Below are 22,665 nucleotides of genomic sequence, written 5' to 3' on the forward strand. Positions count from 1 at the left end.
GGAGGTCCATGTTGCTGAGCCCATGCATAACCTCTATCCTTGTCACCTTGGCCACTTTGTATATGAACCCATTGGGTGATGACAGGGATGGCTGAGGAAAGAGGCTGAGTGGTATCCACAGAATGGGTCATTCTATCCACCTGATTATAAAAATCTTTCTCTTCCAAGGTCACCCTTTGGGCATCCAATAGGATGCAAATATCTTTATGTTTTTGTCCATTCAGAGAGGTTTGTCACATACTTTCCCCCTAAATTTCCTTGTAACTAATTTTCCAGTTGTGTTTCTTCTGAGTCCCTCACCGTCAGCCAAACATTGGTCACAGCTCATGAATTGGTATGTAATTTCACATATTCTCCTTCCAAGTAGAATAAACAGCCAGGTACACTTTCCAGAGTTGTGCTGACTTTGGAAGGATTTCCCTTCACCATTGCCCGTCAGGAGTGTTCCAGAAAGGGGTGTAGTATCATAGTTTTCCACTTTGTGTAGTGCCAACATATTGTGTAAAACCACCTGTAAACCATGTTTGAGTCTTCTCTTCCTATGTCATCTGATGATAGGGAACTCCTCATGTGGCCATAGGTACAAGCTGGGAGAGAAAAGGTAGTAAAACAAGAGTGGGAGACCTTGGACATCCGGGTCACTTCTTCATGTAATTTACTTGTGTCTTCAGAGCCTGCTCAATCTCGTATATGCCACTTTGATTTGGTGATGGAACACTGCTGTGCTTCACCCATTTTTATGGCTTGGTGGATCAGATAACACCCAGTTCATGACAGGCAGTTCAGGTTGCATGGTTACTTGGTGGCCAGTGGTTAAGCATTTAGTCTCTACTGAAGCCCAGTAGCAAGCTAAGAGCAGATTCTCCAAAGGAGAGTATTTATCTGCAGAGGATGGCAGGCATTTTTTTTTTTTTTTAAGAATCCTAAGATCCTGTGCTATGATTCGCCTATAGGGGACTGAGAAAGGCTCCAAACAGTATCCCTATGTGCCACTGACAATGCAACACCATTGAATCTGCTGAATCATATGTCCCTAGTAGCAGAGCAGCTTGCACGGCAGTCTGGACCTATTGTAAACACTCGTCTTGTTCTGGACCTCACCTTGTTCAGGTTACTTGGTAAATAGATCAGAGTACATACCCACAGGAGGAATATGTTTTCTGTAGAACAGGCCCCCTAGGTGTCATTCTTTATTTTTAGTTGCAGAAGTGGCCAGAGCAAGAAATTATTCTTCACCTTAGAAATATTCTGACATGCCCCACACCACTAGAACTTTGGCATTTTAAATGAGATAGAAGGCCCCCAATTTTTGTCAGATTTACTTCCTACCCACTAATGTAGAAATTTCTTTAAGTCTAGAGTAGTTGCTACTTCTTACTCAATAGATTCAGTCAGCATAATGTTATCAGTGTAATGGACCAGAGTGGTACCTTGTGGAAGGGAAAGGCAACCAATATCTCTGTGAAATGAATTACAATATGGAGCTGGAGAGTTGATATACCCCTGAGGAAGGACAGTGAAAGTATATTGTTGGCTTTGACAGCTTAAGCAAGCTGCTTCTAGTGGTCCTTATTGACAGGTATGGAGATAAAAGTGTCAGATCAATAGCTACATACCAGGTACCAAGGGATGTGTTACTTTGCCCAGGCGATGAAACCACATCTGGCATACCACCTGGTGAGTGTTATGATAATCCGCTATAAATCTCCAAGATCCATCTGTCTTCTGCACAGGCCAAATAGGCAAGCTGAGTGGAGATGTGATGGGAATCACCACCCCTGCATATTTTAAGTTGTTGATGATGGCACTAATCTGTGCAATCACTCCAGGAATGCATCCAACTTTTGGCTTACTGTTTTCTTAATAAAGGCAGTTGTAATAATGTCCACTTGGCCTTTCCCACCATAATAGTCCCCATTCCACATGTCAGGGAACCAATAATGGGATTTTGCCAGCTGATGAGTATATCTATTTCAATTTTGCATTCCAGAACTGGAGAAAGAACCACAGGATGGGTTTGGGCCCACTGGGCCCATTGTGAAACAGCTCTGTGGTAAAACTTAATTGTTAACTTGACCTGTGTAAGCCCTTACTCTGGTGGCTCTCTGACATTTTGGGTCTTCTGGAATTAATATCAGTTTAGAGTCAGTGTCCACAAGTCCTTGATAAGTTTGATTACTTTCTTTTTTCCAGTGTGCATTTGCTATGGTAAAAGGCCATAGGTCCCTTTGGGGAAGCCAGGGAAAATTTATTTTCAGTCTGGTATAGGAGAATTTGGCACAGGTATCATTTAGCACAATGAAATGTTGGGGCAATTATAAACTTTAGTGTGGTTAGGTCTGTGGGTTCATGTTAAAGAAATGAGTCCTAAATTTTTACAACTTAAGTGTTTATTATTGTCGCGTAAATGTCAAACTATTAGTTGTATATGATTAAAAGTAAAGCAGGGGAGCTTCACCTAACTGATATTATCTGAAACCAGTATATTCAGTCAATTTAGCTAAAATGTCCTCTAGTATTAAAAATTCTCTCTCAGGCTTTTATTTTTGGTAAATTTTTATTTTTCTCATGGCAGAGATTCCCCTATCTTGCTATCCTTTCTAACCTCTCTTTCATTTGAAGGCCATTTGTTTCTCTGCTCCTAAACTTCTAATCATTCCTGGCATCCCAACCTATTTTTAAAGTAGATCCCTGTAGTAATTCCCAGTTCCACTATACTTTTTTTTATCTCATTTGCATTGCCATAGCTTTTCATAGATGATTTAATATTGATGGTTTTTCATTCATGTTAAAACCAATTATATCTGATCCCTCCCTTTTGGAAAGCCTATTAATGATGGTAATAATTGCTAACACTTATTCACTGCTTATTATGGCTCACTTATTCTTCACAATAGTATGAGTTAGTTGAGATAGTTACTATAAATCATCTTAATTTTATAGTCCCCTTAAATCTATCTCATACCTATCAATGTCTCATGTTCATGACTACCATTCTAGCCCAATTCATTATCCTTTCTCACCTGGATGTCTTCATTAACCTCCTAAATTGTGCCCTTTGTTTCCATTCTTGTCCCCCCAAACTCCCACCCCAATTCTGTATACAGCAGATATCTTTTTAAAATGTAGATGTATTATGTCATCCCCCCTCTTTTTCTGTCATTTCTCTTTTTTAAATCCCTGCAGTAATTTTTATTCCATGGGGAATAAAATCCAAACTCTTCGTCAAAGTCTATAAGGCCACACTTGATGAAGTCTCTATTTCTTTGACCTCACTCATATAATCAAACACACTGGACATTTTCTTGATTCTCAGGAACCTCAGCTTAACTTTTATAACAGCAATCATATGACACATGTATGATTGAATTATTCTTACTCTTGACTGATGTATAACAAGAGGAGACTACCTTTTACATGGCAGTTCTTGTTATCACTGTAAACCTATAAAAAAGACAAGGTGTTGAAACACTTAAAGTATTTGACTTATGGCTATGTGAGTATTCAGGACACTGTTCTAGGAAATGGATATCAACACAATTAGCGATGGAGCATGAAAATTCACAACTGTACAAACATGAAAGAAATTCAAATTTGAAATACTTCAAGGAGTTCCTATTTGCATAGTCTATTTTTTTAGCTGGTTCCCTTTTCACCAGTGTTTGTACAACTCTTGAAATTGTTGAGAAATGGAATGTCTGTGGTTTTAACAGATGACTAACTTGACAAATTTCAGCCATCACGATTTTATCAACAAGCTACATAGAACTTTCTCAGTTTCCTGTGAGCAACCCCTCAGCCTGTCTGTAGAAACCATATGTCTGAATTCACCTCCTGACAAAGTCTTAGTGGTTTTTTGCATAGAAGCAAGGTTTGAAAATGAAAATATGATGTCAAGTAAATCTTCTGTTTATGGAAATTCAAGCCATAGTGTTCATAATGTTTGTATGCGTATTTTATATGCTTGTTATGTACAACTTACATGTTGTACATACTCTTTATCATAATATTTGCATGAATATTTTATGTACTTATGTACAACTTATGTGATATACGTACTCTGTTTTTGTGGGGGTTTTTTTTGCATACTCTGTTTTAATCATTAGTTGTTTCCAGTTTTAATACCATAAAGACAAAATAAAATATTCCTTTTGATTTAGAGTTGGTCAAGGCCGTCTTATGCAGTTTTACATATCATGACATGGAAAGACCCTCAGTTATTAAACAATAAAGTCAACTTTTAAACACAATGGTTTTGATTCAGTTGGCCATTGTTGATTCACCTTGTACTACTTGCATAAACTTTTTTTCATTCGCATAAGTTTTGATACCCAGAGTTACTTCATTATAAAAACAATTTCAACTTGCATGTCTATATTATTATTTTATTATATGAAAATTCATTTTAACTTATTAGTGGAAAGAGAAGATACTGAAAAGATATTATATAAGAGTGATGACAAGAAGTAAATAGTAGTGTTAAATGTCAGGAACCCCAGGGTTTTCTTGTACATTGATTTTCATCTTAATACTATGGAGTTGGGCAAATAGAGTGAGTGGTTCACGTTAGTTGTGTTTCAAATTCTATTACTCAATGAGCTGCAGAGTTCTGAGTGGTTTAGGTTTCATACATATCTTCTTACCCACAATCTGTCTCCCTTTATTTTTCTCTGATTTGTTTAAATTTCATTTAAGAAAAAGGTTAAAGAAAGTTTGAAAAATGATACTTTACTTAACACTTGGTAAAAGTAAGCTTTTTATTTTGTTACATCTAATATGTTTGTCATAAGCCAAGCACTGTTTTTACTTTAGCTGATTGCCACTGTGTGTGCATGTGTGTGTGTGGAGAGTGGTTATTGATTAATATGATCACATGATATTTTAGTACTTTATATTATTTTTAACCATAAATGAATTTTGGTGGTGGGGAAACTTATTTTTCAGGTTGAAGCACTCAATAAGTTAAAAACTTTAAATAGTTTAATCAAACTGAATGCAATGAAGCTAAACAGAGCCAAAGGGAAAGAGGCCATGCACACTTGTTTAAAACAGAATGCTTACCGGGAAGCCCTCTCTGACCTGCAGTCACCTCTGAACCCATGTGTCATCCTCTCAGAACTCTAGTAAGTGACAGTCTGTGCTGTGCTCACTGAATCTCCCATGAAAATAGCAATAAAGAAAGGATTTCTAAGTGACTGCCTTGGGGGAGGAATAGGGCTAGCTGTTATCCCAGTAAGTGGAATGTAATTAAAGAAGAGAAATATAAAGTCCTCAAGTTGATTTTTTGTGTTCACTACGATGTATGTCTACTAGCTAACTTTACCTCTTGGGTTAGTGAAAGGTATTACAAGTTAATTTCCTTTCAGTTGTATGAAATTAAATTTGTTCTCTATTACTGGTTTCTAAGAGTTGAAAATCCTATGTAAGCAAAATATTGGCAACCATCATTTACTAATTAACTTATTTTAAAATTATTTACTAATTAACGTTTCTATTTCAAAATGAGATCTTGAATGAATATGGAAAATTATTTCTCACTTTTTCATTTTCTACAGAAGTAGTAATGGAAAAGTAATAATGTGCAGTCAGTATTTAAAACTGATCCCTTTTTAAGAAATCAAGAATGAACTCTTAATAATCCTAATTTTATTCCAATAATATGTTCTGTTATTGATTATATATAACAACATGAAGTTAAGGAAGAATAGGAAAGAAAAGGAGAAATTTTAAATGTAGGTAGTGAGAAGAGCAAACCTAGGTTTTCAGTCCAGCCCATCTGGCGTCACTACCTGCCAACCAAGGCTGTCATCTTGGTTCCTTTTCTATCAAGAGAAAATGTTCTAGTTCTGACTTCTGCAGACTGGAACAGGTAAGGGGTTCTCCCAAGCCTAGTCTATCACGGCAAAATTACAGTCTTGCCATATCTTTAAATCGAAGTGGGCTAATTTTCCCCTTGTTTGATTTCAGTGTTGAAAAGTGTAAATACATGGATTCTAAAATGAAGCCTTTGTGGCTGGTGTACAACAACAAAGTGTTTGGTGAGGATTCAGTCGGAGTGATTTTTAAAAATGGTGATGGTATGTACTGAGGTTTTTACAGTGCCAAATTCCTTAGTATTTCTTCATTTGTTGTCAATTTACTTTATTTGAAAGGTGATATGAAATGTGTCACAATGGCAGCCAGAAGAGGTAGCTATCAATGGTCATAAGGTTGAATTCAGCATGTTCTAAATTTAGCCCTTCTTTCCCTTTTGGAAATTGACTTCTACAGCTTACTTACCTACATTGTTCTAATAAAACTCCTTTTCCTCCAAAATAAAAGTCTGTCTATTCCTTTCGTGAAAAGCTTGTGACATATAAGAGTATTTTCAATAATGTGTTCATATATCTTATTTCAGTGATAACAATTTTGATATTTCTGCCATAGTTTTATATTTTAATAAAATATCTCACATATTTTATAAAGGAAATACCTCTGAAGTAACCACACCAACCAGAAGGCAGTCATGACTGCTAACACTTGCTAGTTGTGTGACTAAAGGCAAGTTATGCAAAATTAATTGAGCTTCAGGTTCTTTGTGTCCATGAAGATTATAGCATCTATATGTTGGGGTTCTTAAAAGGAATTATGTGAACTAACATAAGTAAATGTGCTAACCATAATATATGCTTACAACTATTTTTAAAAGATCTTGTAGTGTTTTGCCAGATATTTAACACCACTTGACTGTATGAATGTCATTATGTGGAAGTTACTACTTTTCACAGCCTCTCTTACCTCAAAATTATGCTTGGAAATCATAAATAAAATAAACTATTACTGTTTTATGAACTCATCATGCAGTTACTACTTATGTGATTTTTAAGAACTTCCTGTGCATCTTTAAACAAGAAGGAAAAAAATTAACAATGTGATTTATGTGGATGCCCTAATACTGCATTACTGTGTTATAACAGTGTTACAGTATCCATACAAATAGTATAGTAGCTTACACATTGTAAACAGTTAAAATATTTTCATACTTAATTTCTGAAATAGTGTTACAGGGATTTGTTAATCAACAAACCTAGTATTTAACATTATGAATATGATCAGCATTGAAATTTTAGGAAAAAGTAAGCACAGAATTTGTCAACGGTTTTAGTTAATTCTAACTGAATTAGCTAATTTTGAATTAGTGTTAGTAGTCATAAAATGAAAAGCATTTATAATAAAGCAGGGTTTTTCCCCTCAGATTTACGACAGGATATGTTGACACTCCAAATGCTGCGCTTGATGGATTTACTGTGGAAAGAAGCTGGTCTTGATCTTCGGTGAGATTTCTAGTGAATTATTTTTGTTTCATGTTGTTATTCCTTCCATAGCAAAATTTTAAAAACATGTTGTTAATTCCTTCCCTCCTGCTATTATTATTAACTTTTTGCAGAATAATATTTATATAGCATTTTGCAGTTTGCAGTGTACTCTCAAGTAGATTATTTAAACCTCATCAGGTATACAATTATATATGTGATGGCGATTCTGGAAAGAAGGCGTAGGTTTGAACTTCTGTTAAAGCCTGGACAGACAGCAAGAGTCATGTGGTAACCCATGGTTTTAAAATTGCTATCAGGGAGCATGCACTGATGGTTATAGGAGTGACAAGGCTAGAGAAAGGACTGCCCCCTCCACTTACTTGGCCTAATAATATTGATTCCTGTGCTTACTTGAAAGGGAAGAGTTTAGGTAGGCTCTTAGGGTTTTTAGCTTGCCACCATTATTTAGGGTAGACAGTAAGGAAGGTTTATGGCAACAGAAAAAAAGGAAACAATGGATTTTAAAAGCTTAATTACTATCAAATTTTCTAAGGTAAAGAGCAAATAATGATAAATCCAAATAAAATATTGATATATTTACATAAAAATATAATATTTGAATGTCAGCCAACAAAATTAAAAGTTAGACCTCACACTGGGCATTATATTTATAATGAATAATATGGGGGATAATAATCTAATAATCCTAAATATTTAAAGAACTCATAAAAATAAATATATGGGAAAAATCTGGAAAAGCTATTTATACAAGATATAAAATAGATAAGCTAATAATTATGTGAACACTGTCAGTTCCAATGCAAAAGTACAAATTATAAGAACAATTAGATACCATTGATTTCCTAGCAAAAATTTTGTTGAATGATATTCTAGTCTAGGACACTATTGGAGCGACAGAAATGAAAGTATTTTTATATACCATTATAAATTATTATGTCTCTGTAGCAAGTATTTTCAGAATTTACTTTAAAATTAGAAATGTAGACAGATTTATGCACAAAGACATTCATCCTTGCTTTATTTAAAATTTAAAAAATTGGACCTTCCTTTTGAACATTTGCTCAAATAGTAAAATAAAAGTTTAAAAAATTATGAGCTTTTCCATGTGTCCAAATATCTCAGGTATTTAAAAATATTATTTATAGAGAATTGCTAACAATTTGGAGAAAGTACTTATCTTCAAGTATCAAATAAGTATGATGCAAAAGTAGTTTCATAAAATTATTTCAATTGTGTTAAAAATTTACTGAACTATGATGCAGTGAACTGTTGACAGAAACTAAAATGGTAATAGTCGTTTCTGAGAGGTGGGTTTAAAGGTGATTCTCGCCCCACCGACCTTTATTCATATCTCTAGAGAGAAAAAAAAATAAGCATGTTTCATGATGAATGCAGGTCCATACAGTTTTTAAACTTTTATAATTAATTTCATCATTTACCTAATTCTTTACATATATATTTTTAAATTGTGTACTGTTTCAAATATGAAAATACAGAAGATAATTTAAAACAATTTTTATTTTCTAACCTAAATTTAATAAACACATTTAGCAGTTAAATGACAGATGTTAGCATGTTTCCATATTTACTTTTCTTAAAAGGAATTAAATGTGCAGATAAAGTTAATGTATTCTCATCCTATTCTCCTTACATCTCAGAATTAACCGTTATTCTAAAGCTGTAATACATGTTTTTGTGCTTTTACTGTATATTATATATCTGTTGTATATTCTAACTTTAAATAGATGCTATATTACAAGTAACTTTTGCAGTTTACTTTTTTCTCATTTTTTTGATTTATCAAGATTATTATGTGAAGTTCTAATTCATTATTTTTACTTTGCTATTAAGGCTTCGAATAAATATAAAAATTTATCCATTCCTTTACTAGTAATTGTTTGTGTTCACCTTTCTGCTCCCCAAAAAAATTCCTATAGTTTACACACTACTAAATCTCTCTCTGTTCACATATGGAAGAGTCCTTTAGTTTATATAGCCAGAAGTGGAATTGCAGAGTCATAAGATGTATTTTCAGCTTTACTGCTGTTGTCCAAATGCCTTCACAAATGGTTGTACCAGTATTATGTTTCCACACAGAAATATCTTCGTGCACTCATTAATTTTATGCAAATCTAATGGCTTATAACATGGTATCACATAGAATTGTAATTTGCATTTCTTTTGTTAGTAGTTGGGGTGAGTATGTTTTCAGTGTTTATAAGTATTGTGTTTTCTCTCTGCTATAACTTACTTAGGTTCTTTTAAGGATTATTGTCTTCGCTATATTATTTTTTAAAAATCTTTCCATGTAAAATTATATTAAAAGTATTCTATTTTTTAAAAATGTTAATTGAGGTGATATTGGTTAATAACATTATGTACATTTCAAGTGTACAATTCTGTAATACATCATCTATACATTGCATTGTTTACTTGCCACCCAAAGTCTAGTATTCTTTTGTCATCATATATTTGACTTCCTTTATCCTCTTTGTCCTCCCCTTACAGACTGTTCCCTATGGTAACCACCATACTGTTCTCTGTATGTTTGTTTTGTTTATTCATTTGTTGCTTCCTCTTTTATATCCCTCATACAAGTGAAATCATATGATTCTTGCCCTCTTCTGTCTATTTCACTTAGCATGATACTCCCAAGAACCATCCATGTTGTCCCAAATGGCAATATTTCATCCTTTCTTATGGCTAAGTAGTATTCCATTGTATATATGTACCACATCTTTAAAGATACTCTCTCATATTTTATTTTGCAAATTTTAAACTAGATGTGCTTTCCCGTCTTCTTCTGTTTCTGCAAAAGTTTGGAATTGGTGTTGCTTTGAGTCTAGGTTTTTTTGATTACTTATTTTCCTTAAGGGTTTTTGGACTCTTCAGATTGTTTTCCTCTTGAGTCAGTTTTGAGGCTAAGAATTGTCCAGTTCATTATCAATATTTTCAATGTATTACCATACATTTCTTATAACATCCTCTTGTAATTTTAAAACCTCTGCTCTGTTTGTTCTTTTTCTCCTTTTACATGTATAAAATTATTTTATATGCACTGTTTTTTCCTTATTAGTCTTATTAGGGGTTTGATTCCTAGTGTTTTAAAAGAATGGGTTTCTAATTTTATGTTTTTTCTTTTACCAGTTATTACCTCTTTTTGGTTTTTTTCTTTTTCTTGTGTTTATTCTACTAGTTTGATTTTTGAGATGAACACTTCGAACATTAATTTCCATTCTTTTTTCATACATCTAATTAAACCATAAATTTTATTTATTGCCTTAATTGCACCCTACACTTTCTTGATATTGTTCTTCAAAGCACAAAGTTTTAAACTTTGATAAAGTTGAATTTGTCTGTTTTTTCTTTTGTAACTTGTGTTTTCGGTGTTAGGTCTGAGAAACCATTGTCTAATACACTGTCATGAAGATTTACACCTGTGTTTTCTTCTAAAATTTTTATAATTTGAGCTTTTATAATGGAAGCTATTAATTCACTTTTATTTTCACATTTTTATGTGGTATGTCGAAGGAGTCCAATTTATTATTTTATGTTAGGATATCAGGTTATTTCAGCATCATTTGTTGAAAAGACTATTATTCTTTATTGCATTGTCCTGACATTCTCGGTTCAGTTGCCTAAATGGAGGGTTTTTTCTTGGTTTCTCAGTGCTGTTTCATTGATCTACATGTTCTTCTTTATATACAGTCTTGATTACTGTGGCTTTGCAGTAAGTTTTGAAGTTTCGCAAGTTTTGAAGCTGAGTCCTCCATCTTTTGTTTTTTCTGTTTTTATTTTAATTAGAATGTCTTAATTTCTCCTTTGTTTTTTAAGGATAATTTTACTGGTTATTGAATTTGTGATTGCCAGTGTTTTAGCACTTTGAATAAATCATCCCACTGCCTTCTGGCCTCTAAGAATTCTAATGAGAAATTAGCTGTTAATTTTATTGAGGATCCCTGTAAGCAATGTTATCTTTCTTGCTACTTTCAAGATTCTCATTTTTTGAATCTTGACAGTTTGATTATAATATGTCTAATCCTACTTAGAGTTTATCTGACTTTGAATTTGTTGAGCTTCTTAGATGTGTAGCTTATTGTTTTTCATCACATTTCAAAAGTTTTCAACTATTCTTTTTTCAAATATTTTTTCTGTCTTTTTTTTCCTGTCCTGAGACTGCTGTTATGTACTTTTTGGTATGTTGAATGGTATTCCACAGTTCCCTGAAGCTCTGTTCATTTTTCATTTTTTTTCTTTTGTTCCTCTGATTGGATACTTGACCTATCTTTTGCTGATTCTTTCTTAAGGCTGTTCAAATCTGCTGTTGTGGCCCTCTAGTGAATTTTGTATCTCAGCTATTGTATTTTTCAACTCCAGAATTTCTATTTGGTTCATTGTTAATAATTTCTATTGATAGTCTTACTTGATGATTCATCATTCTCATACTTTTCTTTAGTTCTTTAGACATTGTTCCTTTTAGTTCTTTGAATGTACTTACAATAAGCGTTTTAAAATTTTTGTCTAATATGTTTTGTCTAATTTGAGTTTTCTCAGGGACACTATAGGGTGCTGTTTTCTTGTATATGGGTCATATTTTCTTGTTTCCTTGTATGTTTTATGATTTTGTTGTTGTTGAAACTAACACTTTAATTTGGCAACTCTGAAAATCAGATTCTCTGGATTTTTATTGTTGCTGTTTATTTAGTGACTTTTTGAACTAAATATGTAAGGTATGTATTCTTTGCCGTTTGTCGTCATTGATTTCTCTACTTGGTTAGTTAATTATTCAGCTAATGATTGAATATAGATTTCTTCAAATGCCTGGAATCGATGTCTTCCAGTCTTTACACAGGGGCTCTGTATCAATGCTGGGGCATGCCTTCAGCAGTCATCCAGGCAGTTCAGAACGGTGCCTTAGCTTTAATGTGTGCAAAGCCTCAAAGTTAGCAAGGTGAGAGTTTGGGTCTCCTAAGTTCTTTCCAGTACCTGTGCATAACCCAGGGCATGCATATGGCCTTTTAGATTTATATGAATATGTTGGAGTTTTTCATTGTACCCTGTGGACATGTCACTCTCTGGCTTTTCCTTTAACCTTTTTGGTTAATTCGCCTATTGTTTGCCCCAACTATTATTTATCCTTTAGACAGCTGTAGTATTAAACAATTGATTCTGATTATTTTCAAGAAACACCCCCAGGTAAAAGGCAGTTCACACATGGTGAAGTTTAAGTCAGGTCAAAGAAACAATTGTGATTGGGGTATTCCTGGGAAACACTAGAGAATTCAAAGAATGACAATCATGTAGAAATGGGGCTTTGAAGAACTTCCAGCTCCATTTTGCCCCCTCTACTGGCTATGAGATTGCTGTTTTCAACATGATTGTGGACTGTTCATTGTCAAGTTCCTCTGATTGGATACTCGACCTGTCTTTAAGGTTGCTGGTTAGTAGAAGAGATGGAATAGGTTATGATAAAACACAACTGAGATATAGCTCTTTTCTTCAATAAACACTCCCTAGATTACCAGAAGTCTTTCTGGTATTTTTTCATGTTACCGAAATAGTTAATTTTGAAAATGTTTTGCCAATTTTCAGAGGTTCTTAACTTCCTGTTTTTGATGATATCACCTGGTTATAGAATTTTAAAAATCTAAATTGATAGCTGCTTTTCTTAGAAACCTTGAAGACTTTACATTGTATTCTGACTTCTGTTGTTATTTTTGAAAAGTCTGTTGTCAATCTAAATAATCTTTTTTTTAACCCCATTGCAGAACAAAATCTGTCTTTGGTTTCTGCAGTTTTACCATAGTTTGTCCCTGTGTGGATTTCTTTTCATTTATTTTTCCTTCCCCATTCTCATTGTATCTTTCAATCAAAGAAAATCACATCTTTTAGTTTCTACAGAAGGTATTCATATTCTTTAACATTGTAGTTCTCCTACTCTCCATCTTTTTCCGCAATTTTAATAGACATGTGTTGCACTTTCCTGTTCTGTCCTGCATATCTCTTAACCTATCTTTTCTATTTCCTGTATTTTTATCTTTATGTGACATTCTTTACAGTTTCTTGTATTCTGTCTTCCAGTTCACTAATTATCTCTTCAACATTGTCAAGTTTCTTGCATATTCAATGTGGTGTGTTTATTTCAATGACTATATTTATATAGGAGTTGTATTTTATTTTGCTTTTGTGTGCCTTTTTTTGAATATTGTACTTTTTAAATACTTTGTTCTTTTTCATGTCTTTCATCCTTTTAGAGTCTCTTTCATATTGCTCTGTTTTATCTCTTGGCGCCTTTTCGTTTATCTGCTTAATCTTATACATTTCCTTGTGTAGTTAATAATATTTGGTTTTGAATTGATTATTGGTGGGGATTGTGTTTTTTATGAGGGTATTTTGCTCTCTAGGGTGTGAAAGTATCCCCCCAAAATGACTTCGTGTTTAGTTTGTGCTGTTCCCCTAGGTTCTTACACACAATCAACCAGTTTTTATGTTAACTCTTTGTCTTTAGGCCCTCATACCTTATAGGATCTCATGAGAATGTGGGAAGGGAAGCTTTTTCAGTTTCTGCACTTTCTTGAAACTTCTTTTCATTGCTCACTAGTACCCAGGGTAGATGGCAGACTTTCGTGCCATATGCTCTAGTTTGTAAGCAGACATTTTGTAGTTCTCTTTTCACACATTCTCTTTCAGAGCCCCCACTTTGTGTAGGATCTCGGGTCCAGATCCTGCTTCTCACAGGCTTAAGACTATTGTCTCTTTTCTCATGGGAGCTAAAATGTCAACCAAGTCAGTAACTTTCTAGGCTACTACCTTGGATAAGCTCTGTATTTCTGGGACCTAGAGGTCTCCTTTCTTTATTAACTGTAATTATTGATAAAAAACATTTTGACTTTATTTACCTATCATTTTTAAAATATGTTTTAGTGTCTGTAGCAACTTAGTCCATAAAGTGGCTGGAAACAGTTGTAATTGACATTATCCCTGGCAGATTATAAGCATTTCCTGATTATGCCTGAATTATTTTTGTTTTTTAATTTTTTTAAACTTAAAAAATTTTAAGTTATTGTTTATTGACTGAACCAGGCATTGTATTAAGTTTTTCATATGTGTCATGTCATGTAATCTTTATAACTCTATGAGGTTGTGTTGTTCCTTTTTAACAGATGAGAAAATTAGGTTTCAGCTGATTTTAAACAATTTATCAAAGTTGTAAAGATACTAAATTGCAGAGCCACATTCAAATCCAACCCTGTCAGATTCTAAGCTTGATGTCATCTTTCTATTATTTTACCAAAGTGAGAAACCAATTGTGGTAAGACATATCTAGTAATAAAGTTTTCTGGTACCCAAAATATATGATTTCCTTCCTTCCTTCCTTCCTTCCTTCCTTCCTTCCTTCTCAATTCCTCCTTCTTCCTTCCGTACTTCTCCTTTCTCCTGGAATCCTTGATATGAGAGATCTCGTTATATCTTCTAGTATGATTCTTTTATGGCTAGTTCTTGTATGTTCTTAGTTATCTTTTGATTCTGTCGTGAGTCCTCCAGACACTCCCTCCCTCCCCTTTCACTTTAATTCCTTTCCTGTTTACCTTTCCTTTCCTTTCCTTTCCTTTCCTTTCCTTTCCTTTCCTTTCCTTTCCTTTCCTTTCCTTTCCTGTTCTTTTCTTTTCTTTTCTTTTGTTTTCTTTTCTTTTCTTTCTTTCTTTTTTTTTTTTAAGGAAAGTTTTCTAGTGTTAGATCCTTCCAGGGTAAACTTCTACTATGCTGTTGAAATAGAAAGAACAGTTTTCTGTGGGTATTGTTCCTTTAATGGGATTTGAAGATGTGATTGGAGTAAGGAAGAAAGATTATAGTTCATCGAAAAAGGATCATGTGAACACAGTAAATGATAGTGTTTTTAATAAAAAAAAAATTAGGAATTTCTAATATAGCCATGTAAAAATGGAATTAGTAGTTTTGAATAGGTAGCAAGTTTTTTTGGTTAACCACTTACTCAAGAAATACTGCATAGATAAGAGGAATGGGTGATTATGAGAAACTCTGCTTGAGAAACATAAATCCAGAGGTATGGGGGTGGGCTGGCATTTTTAAAAATAAAATTTTATGGGCACACAGTCACAACCTATTTGTTTACATATTATCTGTGGATGCTTTTATGCTGTTAACTACAGAATTGAATAGTGACATAATAGTCTGCAGCACCTAAAATATTTAGTATCAGTCTCATTCCAGCAAAAGTTTACAGACCCTTCTGAAAAAGGTAAACCCAGACAAAAATGTTTTCACTTGATTTATACCATAAAAAGTGGGGGAAACTTTCAAGCTTAGACTAATAACTCATTGATTCTTTCCAAGGTTAGCACATATGCTACACAATGGTCTCCTTTTGCTACAAGCAGATTCAGGCCAATATGATTAATCTTACTTAGTTATGAAAGGCTGAGCTAAAGACTTTGCCCTTAGTTCCATTAGCTTAACTGAAAACCCCAACCAACTTCTTTTGTCTTAGTTTTGATTTTACTTTCTATTCAAATGTAAAGCACATTTAGCATCAAATGAAGTTCTTTGTGACCTCTGGCAAAGGGAGGCAGCTACATGTAGAAGTGCTAGAAATAACCTATTATCTGTCTGATAGGAAGCAATGTGTGTCTGACAAGAAAAAAGAACTTGTCTGTCTTGTGAGATCTTTGCTTACTTTTTGTACTCTGACCTCATGTTTAAAAAAATATTCAGGACTTTAATTCTTTTGAGTTCATTTTCAAACTAATACCTTTTTCTTACCAAACATTTTTACTGTTTCTATAAATACACAGACTCCAGTGTTCCCTATTGTTTTTTTTTTTTTTTTTTTTTTTTGGCCAGTTGTTCAGGTTAAACTGGGTCACGTAGCACACACTGTTTTAAGTTCAATCTCAAGTCTGATGGCCCTTCTGTACATTACTACTTTGATCACAATATTTTAGTACTTGTAATAGTTTCATTTTAGCATGAATGAAAATGCGTATTTCTCATTTTAATTTTTCCATGATGTCTCAAAATACTCTTGGCATCTTTCATTCCAAATGAAATGAAAGAACATTTATAAGCGAAATGAAAGAACATTTATAAGCCATCAATATGACTTCATCAGTCAGCAAATAATAGGCAAGTAGCCTTTTCTGTCAAGTCTGATATGTTTTCTACATTTAAATCTATCTGGCCTTTGGTAGATTTGACACCCTGTCCATCCATCCTTCCACCCTTCCATTCCCATAAATACATGTGACACTAAATTTTGGACAGTTGTCTTTATTGTGACTTTACATCTGAGTTGCAATGGGGTTTACTTCCCTTTTAAGAGAGCTATACAGGAGTTCTTTAATGAAACTAGAAAGGTAACAAATTACTCTTTGCATCAGTGAGTCTCAGAAAGGAAGGTAAACATTACTAACTGCTGTCACAGCCTTTATGAGAAGTGTAGAAGTTGAGTGCAAAGAGGGCCCATGTAAGATGGTCAGGATTTGTCCCCATCTTGACTTCTGTCAAACTGTCTATCTGACAAGAGTGTTTTTTCCTTCCCATTGTGAGTGTTCCATCCTCAAGACACTGAATGCTTTCATCATTGTCTACTTTTGAAGAGGAAGTTAGTTGCTGGACTTTTGCCCAGTTTGGCTGCAAGTGGGGTGAGAGAAGAGGCAGGAAAGTGAGCCAAAGTGCACTTTAATTGGGCAGTGTTTACTTCACATGTGTTTGTCACGATAAGGATAGAGGTGCTGGTAAAAACCTTTCATGCTCTGTAACTACCTTTCTTATTGAAGGGTACTATTTTCAAAGGATAAACAAATTAATAGTGAAGATGTAAAACCGTCTGTTAGTATATCAGGCTACCAGCATGTAGTTTGACAGTTCTGCTTCCAATCTTATTTTGATGGAACTAGGAAAATGCTTAAAGAGGCATAAATTTGATGGAAGGAAATTTAGGAACTGTTGTGATTGTTATGTGCTATCTGATTATTTTATGCACTAACACACACACATATTTCCTCCAACACGTGTACACACACACATGCACACTCTTTCATAAAGTCCTTCAAAGGCTTTTTCAGTGCTTCTGGGAGAATGACAGAAGCCTTTACATGGCCCATAAAGCCCTGCACGATCTTTCCAACACTGATTGTTTCTTGTCCTCACGCTGCTTTTGTGTTCGCCTTGTATCCTCCTGCAGCCATGCTGACCTTTCTCCTCACGGAGATCTTTCTTAACTTTTAACATGTTCTCATGGCACTTCTCATTCATACAAAGATCATATGTAATAGTACATTGTGCATTTGTGCTTTGTCTCAGTGAGAGGCTGGTGATTTTGCACATTTCTATCACTAGCAGCTAACACAATGCTTGACACATAGCTGCACTCAAATATTTATTGAATCCATGAATTCCATCCATTGCATTTCCTGTAGTTGCTTGACTTTTATGGAACTTCCCAAGGTATCTTATTCCATTTTAGAGTTGCTCTAATGATAATACCGTTTTTAAAAACTGGAGAAAATGAGAAAAGGATATTATTAATATATAAAGAACTCATATAGGTCACTAAGGAAAATGTTTAAAAACCTAGTAGGCAAAGGATATAATAGCTAATTCACAAAAGAAATTCTTAAAATGATTAAAAGAGATCTAGGGAAAATTTTATTTTCACTAGGGATCATATAAATGCAAATCAAAGCAAAATGATGCCTATCAATTTGCCAAAACTTATTTCCAAGAGAAGCAGCCCAAGTGTCTTCTTATGTAGTCAGTGACACTGGAGTACTGTGTTAGGTTAAAAAGATAGATGTAGAGCCACACAGACATAGCTTTAAGTGTTGGATTTTCCACTTGATTAAATATATGACTGCAACTTACTTTTGTTTCTCATTTGTAAAACTGGGAACTTAACCTTATAGGGATTTTGTTATTAAATTTGTTTATTCATTCAAAAATATTGAGTGCCTGCTTTATGCCAGGCACATTCTCAGGCAGTGAGGATACAGGAGTGAACAAAACATCCCTACCTGTTGGACCTTACAACTTGATGGTGGAAACAGACAGTAAATAAATAAAACGTACAGGATGTTGGATAGTGTTGAGGGCTGTAGAGGGAAATAAAGCAGGGAAGAGATAGCAAGTGTTGTGTCGCAGATAGTGTTGCTATTTTAAATAGGATAATCTGAGAATTTCTCACTGAGATGGTGACATTTCCGCAATGATTTCCAAGAGGTTTGGGTGTGGACCATGTAAATGTCTTAGGGAAGAATGTTCCAGGCAGAGAAAATAACACCTGTAAAGGAGTGCAGGGGTATTGTGCCTGATATGTTTGAAGAGTAGCAGGGAAGCCAGTGTAGTAGTAACAACTTCAGGTAACAAAGTAAGCAAGGGGAGGATATGAGGAGAGGTGAAGGCAGAGTAGATCCAAGGCCTTGCAAGTTATGGCTTTCGCTCTAAGTTGGGAAGCCACTACAGACATTTCGATCAGGAGAGTGACATAATACATTTTAAATGGATTATGTTGCTGTTGAATCTAGAACAGACTATAATTAGGGAAACTAATTCGGAAACTGTTGAATAATTGAGTAAGGGTTGACGGTAACTTGGACTAGGGTGGTAGCAGAAGGAAGGGTAAAGGCAGAGTAGTACTTAGACCCTGTATACATCTTCAAGACAGATAAATGTTGGGCATGAGAAAGTCAAAGATGACCTTAAGGTTGTGGGTTTAAACACTGGGAAGGATGAATTGCCATTAATCAAGGTAATGTGAAGTGCTTAGACTGCTGTGTGTTACCTATTAGTTGCTCCATGAAGGTTGATTCCTTTCTCCAAAATTTAAAGTAAAAATGAAATATTTTTTTTCTTTTTTCTGATGTGCTTTTGTCCACCTACACAAACAAATATAATAGTTCACCAGGACAACTAGATACCAAATTATACAGATAGCTTGCACATTGGAATTATAGTAAATTACTATGTTGGCCAAGAGATTTTTTTTCCTCACAGAAGGTAGAACTCATACTGTTCCGTATGACAATAATATAATAATGGCAAGGGTGTCAACAGTAATGAAACATTTAAAAAATCAAAGAAAAAACTTACTCTGTTAATGTTTCTATGGGTGATATACACATGTGACTATGCCCATTTTTTTCCTTTCAGAATGTTGCCTTATGGCTGTTTAGCAACAGGAGATCGCTCTGGCCTCATTGAAGTTGTGAGCACCTCTGAAACAATTGCTGACATTCAGCTGAACAGTAGCAACGTGGCTGCTACAGCAGCCTTCAATAAAGATGCTCTTCTGAACTGGCTTAAAGAATACAATTCTGGGTTAGTTTATTTTGTTTCATTATTATTTTTTTGAACAAACAGATGAATATAACTGTTCTTCCAATTAGAATCATCAGTGTCCTAAAAGAAATATTAGTGTTATTTATTGTTTCATTTCAGGTTAGATCAAAATGACAAATAAACTTTGCTAAAGTCTTACAAATGATTAGCATTGAATTCTGTGCTGTCTAGATCAAATTTCAGAGCCCTGCAGTAGTTAAAATCTAAGTATTTTCAACATAACATGTAAGTTTTTGTTTAAAGGCATCAACTTCTATAACTTAAGTTCTCAGTAGTTTTTTGCAATGGAAATAAATGAGTTTGTAGAGTGAGCTCTTTAAACTAAAAAAAAAATAAAGTGCCTGGAACTGTGTTTTTTATGGTTATTGTTTTAGAAAAGCCTTAATACATAGGAAATTATGGAATTATACGATGAGGGGAAAACACTCTGCAAATATTTTTGGCTAAAGATTTCAATGTCATTCTTAAATTTTACCATTGGCAAAATCTAATTGTATGTGATAATCAGTTTCCAAATTTTGATCTTGGTGCCTTGTCTCTAAAGGGTGTGTATTATTCATTCTAAGTCAGTGACTTGGATCATAGGAACTGCAATACTTAACTTTTAAATATGGAATTCAAGTCATAGGTCAAAACTGACCAAAATATTCTAAAGTCCTAGCACTATCCAGCAAAGCTAATGGTCTCCTCTCATTTCTATGCATATGAACCTATCCCATCCCCACTGAAACATGACCCCCAGGACACATCAGTTTAAATGGCTGAATTTCAGTTATCTGATATCTTAGAGCCAGCCTAGCCTGCGCACTCCTTTCTGCCTGGTTCCTATGATGATCATACCTTTTTGGCTGATCCAGCATGTTCTCCTCATGGTTTTATCAGCTCTGTATTGTAGTTCTTCCCACAATTAAAAAGGAAACAAGTGTGGATTGGGTCACATCTCACATTTGGAGGCTGAAAACCTTTGTTGCTTCTGTTTTTTTCTCTTGTTCAGGGATGACCTGGACCGAGCCATTGAGGAGTTTACCCTGTCCTGTGCTGGCTACTGTGTAGCTTCTTATGTCCTTGGGATTGGTGACAGACATAGTGACAACATCATGGTAAAAAAAAATGGCCAGGTAAGCTGTTTCCCCAGAGTCTACCAAAGGCTTCAGTCATGCTTGTTTACATTCAGTACAGTCTCTTGTGAAACTCAAGCAGATTTTTTAGTGATTCTCAGTCATGTATTTGTCTTCATTTCCCTATCCCTCGTTTCACATACCATCCACTTCATATATTATTTGTTTTGTTTGCCTAAAATTAGGTGATAAGAATTTATTTAAATGTTTAAAAAATATTATGTTTATTTAAAAGTGACCTATTCTTTCAGTATAAGAAATTATTGTGTTTTTGTTGTTATTGTTGTTGTTGTTGTTGATGCTGTTGTTTTGACACTAATACCTAAGAGTAGAAGAAACAGATGATATGCAGGATTGTTGACTTTAAATAAGATAACCAGTGCTTAAAAAAAAAAGTTGAGATGAACCTCACTTGAGCCATTTTATCTTTTAGAACATCAAATGTAATCATATATAGGAGTAAGGAGAAATGGAGTATGAATAACAACATTTTGGGATAGCTACAGAACCAGGCTAGGTTCTTGAAGAAGATCTTAGTTTTCAAATGAAAATTTTTTATTTTTCAGAATGACATATTTGCTTTGTAAATTCTTTTATATTAAGCAAAGACAGATAGAGTTTTAATTAAACCTGCTGGGAGATCTGGGTAGTTCTGGCTTGGGCTTCGAGAGTTGAACCTTGTATTTACAGTTAAAAGGATTCCCTTGGACTTCTGGTTAATCATATTGAACACATAAGTTTTTCTTTATTCTTTCTTGATATTCTAATATGATATTAAGGAATAAAATATAAAAGTCCGAGAAATTGAAGATAATAGGAAAAGAGGCCACAGTGGAAAAAGACACTCACAGATTTGAGGATGATAGAAAGGATGATGCGAAAGTGTCAATGACTTAGCATAGCTGAGGAAAATGGAAATCTGTGTACTTTTAAAGGGGTATGTCAGTCTGAGTGAAGCTCTGGAATCAGATGCACAAGGTACTGCAGAAGGCAAAGCTGGGGGAGGAGGCCGAAAATAGACTTGATTGGCAGTTTTTATATGGAGCAATTAGATGCTTAAGTCTCTTTCCCAACTCCAGTAAGGAGGTGGATGAAGTGGATTCTTTTGACTCAAGGACACCAGGTTCTACATAAGCTGAGGGAAAGGTGCCATGTTAAAAATGGGGATGACGTGAAAGTTGGCAAAAATGGTACAATTCTTAGCGACTTTCGCTTGCTTTGGTCCAAGAACACTAGCAACCAGGTATATATTGCCACACTTAGCAAGAGTCTAGGTGATTGTTCTCAGAAAATCTGATTCTTACCAGTGAAAAGACCTACACATCCTGACAATTGAGGTCTCTTCCAAGTTGCTCTGCAAGTAAGCTTACCAATCAACAGTCCTGCCATTCATAGAATTTTTATTCAGTTTTTTTTAGTGACTCATTCTTAAATATGGATGGTCAGTCAAGGATTAGCTGACATTTGAGGGAAACCTCCACTATGAAAGAGACCAAAACAAAATAGGGGAAAAAAAGAGCTCTGGGAAAACAAAGTAATTGCAGTAAACAGAGGATGATTTAAAAAATCAAAACAAATGAGACATTACATCTATTAAGAAATAATAGTGTTCTGCTTTTAAAAACTGAAAAATAGAATTCTTGGAAATTAAAAAGAGGAATAAAATGTTAAAATAGAATCAGTTTAAACTAAAGATTAGCTAGTTTTTATTGACTCTTAACTTGTGGAAGGCGCAGTTCTAGTTAACTTCTTCAGTCCTCATGATAGCCGTACAGAGTAACTGGTAGTAGTATCCCCATTTATAGGTGAGAAAATCGAGGCACCAGAAGTAGTATGCATACCAGGATTTAAATCCTGGTATTTTGGCTCAGATT

The 22,665-nt window shown here is 34.4% G+C and overlaps 1 protein-coding gene across 3 annotated transcripts in view; it reads left to right on the forward strand.

Moving 5' to 3' along the window:
• Nucleotides 1-22,665, forward strand: part of PIK3CB (phosphatidylinositol-4,5-bisphosphate 3-kinase catalytic subunit beta) — a 167,081-nt gene that overhangs the window by 140,655 nt on the left and 3,761 nt on the right. For all 3 annotated transcript variants that reach the window (XM_016151202.2, XM_016151204.2, XM_016151203.2), the window contains 5 exons: nucleotides 4,945-5,123; nucleotides 5,968-6,077; nucleotides 7,235-7,313; nucleotides 19,485-19,652; nucleotides 20,668-20,791. In XM_016151202.2, the coding sequence (XP_016006688.1) occupies nucleotides 4,945-5,123; nucleotides 5,968-6,077; nucleotides 7,235-7,313; nucleotides 19,485-19,652; nucleotides 20,668-20,791 (660 nt within the window). The remainder of the gene's footprint in view (nucleotides 1-4,944; nucleotides 5,124-5,967; nucleotides 6,078-7,234; nucleotides 7,314-19,484; nucleotides 19,653-20,667; nucleotides 20,792-22,665) is intronic.

This window comes from Rousettus aegyptiacus, unplaced genomic scaffold (genome assembly GCF_014176215.1).
Source record: "Rousettus aegyptiacus isolate mRouAeg1 unplaced genomic scaffold, mRouAeg1.p scaffold_m13_p_4, whole genome shotgun sequence".
Lineage (NCBI taxonomy): Eukaryota > Metazoa > Chordata > Mammalia > Chiroptera > Pteropodidae > Rousettus > Rousettus aegyptiacus.